This window comes from Eubalaena glacialis, chromosome 4 (assembly GCF_028564815.1).
Source record: "Eubalaena glacialis isolate mEubGla1 chromosome 4, mEubGla1.1.hap2.+ XY, whole genome shotgun sequence".
Classification (NCBI taxonomy): domain Eukaryota; kingdom Metazoa; phylum Chordata; class Mammalia; order Artiodactyla; family Balaenidae; genus Eubalaena; species Eubalaena glacialis.
In genome coordinates, this window is record NC_083719.1 from 149,927,159 (window position 1) to 149,936,038 (window position 8,880).

At 45.4% G+C, this 8,880-nt stretch overlaps 1 protein-coding gene across 1 annotated transcript; it reads left to right on the top strand.

The window, feature by feature from the left end:
- The first annotated feature begins 5,193 nt into the window (after window positions 1–5,193).
- On the top strand, window positions 5,194–6,072 carry LOC133090146 (chromobox protein homolog 3). The gene has a single exon (XM_061188446.1). The coding sequence runs from the start codon at window positions 5,263–5,265 to the stop codon at window positions 5,812–5,814; it is 552 nt and encodes a 183-aa protein (XP_061044429.1). The 5' UTR covers window positions 5,194–5,262; the 3' UTR covers window positions 5,815–6,072.
- The last annotated feature ends 2,808 nt before the right edge of the window (window positions 6,073–8,880 follow it).

Here is an 8,880-nt window from a genome sequence, read left to right on the forward strand (position 1 = left end):
CTTTTTTCAGTCTATTGGATTTTGTACCTTGATGCTCCCTGGTGAATTTAAATCAGTTTTAGTGGAGAGGAAGGGACAGAAGCCACATTGCAGCTGGTTGAGAAATAAACAGGAGGTGAAGAAGTAGAGACATATACAGACCTTTCCCCCAAAATGTTTGGCTGTGAAGAAAAGGAAAGCAATAAGGCAATAGTGGGTGGAAGTGTCAAGTCAGAAGACTTGCAAGTGCGTTTGTTTCTCGCGGGCAAATAGCCAGTTCCGTCTCTCCCATCTTTTTCTCCCCTTCCTTCCTTTTCTCTTCTCCTTCATCCATTTCCTCTTTCTAATTTTCTTCTATAAGCCTAACTTTCTACCATGCTAGAAATGAATCTTAGGTGACTAGGAAGGTCCAGAAGAGAGAAAGAGAGAGAGAGAGATTGAAGCTACTTGAGGAGGGAGGGAATAAATGGTAAATGGGACTTCTCCTGAGAAGCAGAAGGATGGGGTCCAGAGCCCAGGTGGGCCTTGGATGTTTTCCCAGTGTTGCAGGAGGGGAGGAGAGGTATCGGTGTAGTTAAGTTTGCAGTGGGGGAAAATGGGGAGGGGGAAGGAAAGTAAACAGGGTTTCTTCCACTGTATTTAGTTTGGTTCATTAAGAACTGAAACTGCGGGCTTCCCTGGTGGCGCAGTGGTTAAGAATCTTTCTGCCAATGTAGGGGACACGGGTTCGAGCCCTGGTTCAGGAAGATCCCACATGCCGCGGAGCAGCTAAGCCCATGCGCCACAACTACTGAGCCTGCGCTCTAGAGCCCACGAGCCACAACTGCTGAAGCCCGCATGCCACAACTACTGAAGCCTGCGCGCCTAGAACCCGAACTCCGCAACAAGAGAAGCCACCGCAATGAGAAGCCCGTGCACCACAACGAAGAGTAGCCCCTGCTCACCGCAACTAGAGGAAGCCCATGCACAGCAATGAAGACCCAACGCAGCCAAAAATAAATAATAAATAAATAAATACAAAAAAAAAAAAATAGAACTGAAACTGCACAACTCAGATTGGGACTTGAACCCATGGGCCGGGACTCGAACCCAGCCAAAACCCAGATTGGCACTTGAACCCACTGTCTTTTTTTAATTTTTTAAAATTTTTGGCTGTGTTAGGTCTTCGTTGTTCTGCGTGGGCTTTCTCTAGTTTCGGCGAGAGGGGGCTACTCTTTGTTGCGGTGTGTGGGATTCTCATTGGGTGGCTTGTCTTGTTGGCGAGCACGGGCTCTAGGTGCGCGGGCTTCAGTAGTTGTGGCGTGTGGGCTTAGTAGTTGTGGCTCACGGGCTCTAGAGCTCAGGCTCTCTAGTTGTGGCACACGGGCTTAGTTGCTCCATGCATGTGGGATCTTCCTGGGCCAGGGCTTGAACCTGTGTCCCTTGCATTGGCAGGCAGATTCTTAACCACTGCACCACCAGGGAAGCCCCCAAACCCACTGTCTTTTAATTGAAATTGCACACCTGGTCTCAGGACTTAATGAAGCTCAGGTTCTTTATATCTCAGTGCAGAAGGAATTCAGTGAGAGGCAAAGTGATAGGTAAAGAGTGGATTTATTTAGAGAGATACACTTTCCATAGATAGAATGCGGTCCATCTCAAAAGACTAGACCGGCTTTGGGAGAAACACGCTCCACAGACAGAGTGTGGGCCACCTCAGAAGGCCAGAGGCCCTGAAATATGAGATGGTTAGTTTTTATAGGCTGGGTAATTTCACAGGCTAAAGAGTGGGAGGATTATTTCAACTATTTTGGGGAAGGGGTGGGGATTTCCAGGAACAGAGCCACTGCCCACTTTTTTTAAAAAAATTAATTAATTAATTAATTTATTTATTTATTTTTGGCTGTGTTGGGTCTTCGTTTCTGTGCGAGGGCTTTCTCCAGTTGCGGCGAGCAGGGCCACTCTTCATCGCGGTGCGCGGGCCTCTCACTGTCGGGCCTCTCACTGTTGCGGCCTCTCCCGTTGCGGAGCACAGGCTCCAGACGCGCAGGCTCAGTAGTTGTGGCTCACGGGCTTAGTTGCTCCGTGGCATGTGGGATCTTCTCAGACCAGGGCTCGAACCCGTGTCCCCTGCATTGGCAGGCAGATTCTTAACCACTGCGCCACCAGGGAAGCCCACACTGCCCATTTTTTGGCCTTATATGGTTGGACTGGGAACTGTCATGACGCCTGTGGGTGTGTCATTTAGCTTATGCTAATGTATTACAATGAGCGTATAATGAGGCTCAAGGTCTACTGGAAGTCAAATCTTCTGCCATCTTGGACCAAGTTGGTTCTAACCAGTTATGTTGTATCCTCAACTCGTATGTCATTCTTTTAAAGGTTGTGTCCTGCCCCCTTCCCTCCTGTTTCAGAACTTCAATAGGCTTGAAATGAGCATCTTCATCTTTCCCAGAGACAGATAATATTCTCTTCTCACAGAGCTCTGCGCAAGAGTGAGATAGAGTGAGGGGCGTAGAGGGGCTTTGTGAGCTGTGAGCAGTGCATTGCCGACAGGAAAGGCATTCGTCAAAAACATCTATTTTAGCCTGATTATTGGCTCAGATGATGCCAGGACTCAATGACACAAGCTCAGACCTAGTGATGACCTTTGGGAAGACCCAGGCACAGGGGTCATTGACGTGTGACAGGGTGTTTGGGGCCCAGATGATACTTGTGGAGATAACACCTCCACCACCTAGGTCTCTTACACTCTGTTTTCAGCTACTTGTTGTATTTGTGTGTGTATGGGAAGGGTGTGTGTGTGTGTGTGTGTGTGTGTGTGCGCGCATGCATATACATAATCCACTATATGCAGATGTGCAAAAAAAGAGAGGAAGGAGGGAAGGAAGGAAGGAAGGAAGAAGGAGGGAAGGAAGACGGTGTATGGCATTTTTAAAAATTAATTTGTTTTTATATGTATTTTTTCTTTTTATTGAGGTATGAAACTGAGCGGGGCCCTGTAGGGCTCCCGGGCATGGAGGCCCTTTTGTCCCCTATTTCTTGTAGGCAAGACTCCAGCCTCCATGACCTTCCCTGAGTTCCAAAGGGCAGATTCAAACAGTTGCTAATCAAGGGAGGCGCAGCCAAGAAAGCCCCTGAGGCAAGAGTAAAGCGACCAGAGAAGCTCATCAAGATTAGGAGATGTGACCACCCGAGGCCCTGCACACACCCTAATCTTGTCAGAGGCCCCACCTTTGAACCATCAATTCCTCATCAAATCCTCCCAGGTTGGGACACATAGTTTTCGAGGGCGGGAGCCCACTGTGTCCCCCTTTGCCTGGCAAAGCAATAAAGCTATCCTTTTCTACTTCACCCAGAACTCTGCCTCCGAGATTTGATTGGGCACTGTTACTGAAAGCTCGGCCTCTTTGTATTCCTTTGGAACTCAGGGAAGGTCATGGAGGCTGGAGTCTTGCCTACAAGAAATGGGGGACAAAAGGAGGCCTCTGTGCCCAGGCCCCACTCGGTTTCAGCACCCGTGTACAGAGAAGCTGAGCTTTCAGCATCGTGTGTAGTTGATTTACAATAGTATATTGATTTCAGGTGTACAGCGCAGTGACTCAAAATTTTTATAGATTATACTCTATTTAAAGTTGTTATACAATATTGGCTGTATTCCCTGTGCTGTACAATATATCCTTGTAGTTTATTTCTTTTCTACACAGTAGTTAGTATCTCTTAATCTCTTGCCTCTATCTTGCCCCGCCCTGCACTCCCAGGCATCCCTGATTTTCTAACATTCAGGTTCTCTTGCTCGGAAGTACCCAAAGAGCTGAGAACAAAATGTGTTAAGAGCCTGTATGGTCGGACCACTCAGGATGGCTCCTCTCTTGCTCTCTGTACATCCCGTGCCCGACCAGTGCCTGCTTCACCTACACCCTCCGCACAGGACTGACCTTCCTATGTACTTGCCCCAGGCCCCAGCTGGTGATTGTTCTCATCAAAGGGCAATGAGGGCCGTGCCCCTCTGCTGGTTTCCCTGGTAACTGACGAGCCTACCAGATGTCAATCCCCCTCTAACTGGTAATCTCTCCTCCCCCCACCTCCCCCAGAGAAGATCACCACCATGTCCTACTCACCGTCCACTACACGTGTTGGGGTGTCGCTCCAGGACCTTGCTTCAGACGTGTAAGCTCCCGCATCCATTGAACCATTGATGATTCTGTTGCTGACTCCAGGGCTGTCTTCAGTCTTGAAGCTGGGCAAGTGCAGGCCTTGCAGGTCTGTGGGGTGCAGCCCCACAGAGCCCTTAATATCTAAGGGAGGTGATAGACCAGCTGTGCAGGACATGCTAAATGGGGATCAAAAAACCTGGTCCCTTTGCTACTTTAAGAGTATAAAAGAGGCAGGTAGATTGTGGAGGGAGAGCGACCAAGAGTAGGAATTTCTTTGAGAGGTGCTGTGTATCTTCTCCCCCTGCCCACACACACCTTGAATGAAGTGAGGGCTCTCCCTGAGAACCACTGAGAATGTGACAAGTGTCTCCCAGAGTTCAGGGGTCAATCTGGGACAGATGCCTCTTCCTTCCTAAAACTAGAGGCAAGAAGTTGGCTTGAGCTCGCCTGAGGAGGCAAGACTACCATGGGCGCGCGCCAAGCCAGCTGGCAAGGAAATCCAAAGGATAGGCCTCTCAGGGCACAGAACGGAGACAGCAGGGATTGGGTTGGCTGACATGTGTGAGTGTGTGTGTTCACACGGGCACACGTGCTTGTGTGTCATCTGGAAGTTCATCCTCAGTGGGCACCATGATGAGAGCTGCTGGGAGATACCAGCCTCAGTTTCTCCTTCTGAGAGCTCCAGCTGGGCATGGCCTCCAGACTTCCCACTAGAATCCTCTTCTGCCCCCAGAAGTCTCTGGCGGTGACTAAAAGGAAACATGGCGCCTCAGAGACAAGGCATTTCACCAGCTTCTCCTCATCTTGTGACACTTGTGTAGAAATATAGGGATGGTTGTTAGGCCAGGCTGGGCCTGGTATCCAGGGACATGGCCCTTCCTGACCTCCACTCTCCTGGGGCCTCCAGAATACCTGCCATCCATCACCAGTTCCCTAGCCTGTTATCCCTGGCCAGAGAAATGAGGTCATGGACCAATTGCCAAAGTTGCCCAGTGCTGGGTCCTGGAGCTGTGAGGTCTGCGACAGTCAGAACCCCTGGCAGAGCTGAAACAAAGATTAAAGAAGTGAGAAAGGGAGACGCTGCAGACCCGGGACCCGGAGCAGCTCGGAGGCGGTGAATAATAGCTCTTCAAGTCTGCAATAAAAAATGGCGTCCAATAAAACTACATTGCAAAAAATGGGAAAGAAACAGAATGGAAAGAGTAAAAAAGTCGAAGAGGCAGAACCTGAAGAATTTGTGGTAGAAAAAGTACTGGACCGACGTGTAGTGAATGGGAAGGTGGAGTATTTCCTGAAGTGGAAGGGATTTACAGATGCAGACAATACTTGGGAACCTGAAGAAAATTTAGATTGTCCAGAGTTAATTGAAGCATTTCTTAATTCTCAAAAAGCTGGTAAAGAAAAAGATGGAACAAAAAGAAAATCTTTATCTGACAGTGAATCTGATGATAGCAAATCAAAGAAGAAAAGAGATGCTGCTGATAAACCAAGAGGTTTTGCCAGAGGTCTTGACCCAGAGCGAATAATTGGTGCCACAGACAGCAGTGGAGAATTAATGTTTCTCATGAAATGGAAAGATTCAGATGAGGCGGACTTGGTGCTGGCAAAGGAGGCAAATATGAAGTGTCCTCAAATTGTAATTGCTTTTTATGAAGAGAGACTAACTTGGCATTCTTGTCCAGAAGATGAAGCTCAATAATTGTTTGCATTGCTTTTTATATATATTTATATATATATATAAAATCTGGGTCTTGGTCTTTTGATTTATTAGTGTGAAGAAATAACTACATTCTAATGAAAATCATGTTTGATATGTTTGTTTTGAAGTAGTATTGGGGAAGTTGTTGGGTTTGGGGGGTTTTTTGGGGGTTTTGTTTTTGTTTTTTTTGCATCTGTAGCACTGGTTACTTTGAACAAATAAAAGCTTTCTGTAGTTGCTTCCTTTAGCAGAAAAGAACATTTGATACTATGGTATATTATTTCCTCTGCATTAGAGAACAGCTTTTCTAAATGTTGGGGAAAATCTCCATAGTCATTACTCAATCAGAATTTAGAATTTGCATTTAACTCATATATGCCTAAGGACCATTCTGGGTTTTCTGTATGTGTATACATAAAATACATATGTAAATGGTTTGGGGGTTTTTTGGTTATTGTTTAAACACATTTACCAAAACAAAAACAGCCTTTCACAACCATGGATGAGCCCATGTTTCTGGGATTCTATCATTTTGAGCAATATAAGAAATCACTTCAACTTAAATTGAAAATTTAAGTCTTAACCTTTCAAATTAAATAATTTTGTAATTAATGAGACAAATTAAACAATTTAAATTGGATAATTTTTTAAAGCAGCCCTATCAGAATCTGCATCCATATCTACCATCATATAAATGCAGTTTTATATGTAAAACCCCCCTGAAAGGAAAATTTTATCTCTGTCAACCCAAATGAAAAAAATGGAAAAATTCTGGTATGTTTTAATTAGCCAAGCAAGACTTAGTTAAGTGGACATTTAAAGCTTCCTTTTGGCAAACCATTCTTTATAAGAAGTTGAAATCCGTGTGCTGTATTTACTGAAAGACTGTGATACATGGAATGTCTCAGACTTGTTAATGGAAACCTAATCAGATGGTTAGAGATGTTGGCAGTTTAGGATCTGCAGGAATAAATGAGTGAACAAAGTTTTCTAATCTAAACTTGACCTGCATGTTTTTTGAAACTTTACCCCAACCCACTCCTTATATGTAGGCTCAGTCTTCTCAGTATTTTGGGTTACTGGTTCAGCACAAGCCAGGAAAAACAATAACTTTGTAGTAATCAGAATGTTATTCAACTGTATATTGTTTACTTTATTGTAAATACTGGTGAACAGTGGTCAATAAATAGTTTTATATTCAAAAAAAAAAAAAAAAAAAAAAAAAAAGAAGTGAGAAAAAGGGACTTCCCTGGTGGCGCCCTGGTTAAGAATCTGCCTGCCAATGCAGGGGACACGGGTTCGATCCCTGGTCTGGGAAGATCCCACATGCCGCGGAGCAACTAAGCCCGTGCACCACAACTACTGAGCCTGAGCTCTAGAGCCTGTGAGCCACAACTACTGAGCCCGTGTACCACAACTAGTGAAGCCTGCGCGCTTAGAGCCTGAGCTCCGAAACAAGAGAAGCCACCGCAATGAGAAGCCCATGCACCACAACAAAAAGTAGCACCCGAATGCCGCAACTAGAGAAAGCCCACCCACAGCAACGAAGACCCAGGAACGAAGACCCAACGCAGCCAAAAATAAATAAATTAATTAATTAAAAAAAAAGTGAGAAAAGTCATAAGTTACCATAGTTCAAACAAAGAGCATGAAATCCCAGTGCACCCAGAGGGCAGACTGCTTAGTCAAGGTTTCTCCACCCTCCCTGGGAGATTTCACAGAGCCCATGGGGATTAGCACATGTCATGAATCAGGCCAGCATTTCAAATCAAGATGGGATGCACTCACATTAGCCTAATAGCTTGGACCTTCTATCAGCAGATTTGGATTCTAAGCCTGGCTTTATCACTTACCAGCTTCAGGGCCGTAGACGTGTAGTGTCACTTCCCCACTCTGAGCCTCACTTTTCTTCATCCTTGGAGATGATCATACCTATTCTAAAGGGTTGTTGTAGGAATGAACTGAGGTAACACACATGAAGTGGCTTGTTTGATGTCTGGGAAAGAAGAGGGACATACAAATTGCTTTCTTTCCTTGTCAGCTTTGACCTAGACCCCTGTCTCTAATCGTATTGATGGAGCAACCACTGCTTGTTGGGAACAGAGGGAGGGAATGTTTCTGCCCCATGTCCTTGTAACACTGCAACGATGGTGGAAAGGATGGGCATGCTTCCTCTCAGTCAGCCACTCCCAATAGGGAATGCCATCCACCTGTAGGATGGGTGCGATGGACTCTGTGTCAGGCACCAGGGGCCAGGTGTGATGCCGGGTCAGATCAATGCAGAGCATAGATAAAAACCCACAATCTGAGAGAAAAACCTGGCTCAAGACCCTCTTCTAGGGACCCTCCCCAAACGTAATGGCCTCCTCACCTGATCTCCCAGCTCCAGTTTCACACCTTGAATCCATCTTCCACGTTGCCTCAGAGGGAGTTTTCTGAAACCCTAGCCTGTTCATGTCACTCCTCTTCTTAAAACCCTCAGTGGATCCCTATTGTCTAGCACTGAGATTTTCAGAAAATGGATTACGACCTTTAGTGGGCCATGAAATCAGTGTAGTGAGTTATAGTCAGCCAACATTAAAAAAAAAAAAATTGAATAGGCTAAATGTCAGCCTCAATCACATGGATTATTTTGTGAGACAATTATTTCAGTATTGTTTATTTCAGATTGTTATAAATGTAAGTGCATCTTCTAAGTGGGAGTTTGAGCTCCACATATTTGACATGTATTTAGGATAGTGTGGCATAATTTTTAACAGCTTTGCATTGAGGTATAACATTTATTCAAGTAAAGTGCAGGGTCTTAAGTGTGCAGCTTGATGAATTTTTATATATTCATATTCTCACTTAGCCACTAACCCAGATCTAGATATAAAACATGTCTAGCACCTGAGAAAGCTCCTTCCTGCCCCTTTCCTGTCATAACTGGAGTAGTTATGACACCCCACACCCACCTCTGCTCCCTGAAAGATAATCACCATTCTGACTGCTATAATCTTCAATTAGTTCTGCCTATTCTTGAACTAAATGACATCAAAGAATATATACTGTTTTGGGGTTTGGCTT

Bases quoted from the DNA above. Each gene is read 5' to 3' on its own strand.
- LOC133090146 (XM_061188446.1), top strand. From the start codon at position 5,263: ATGGCGTCCAATAAAACTACATTGCAAAAAATGGGAAAGAAACAGAAT.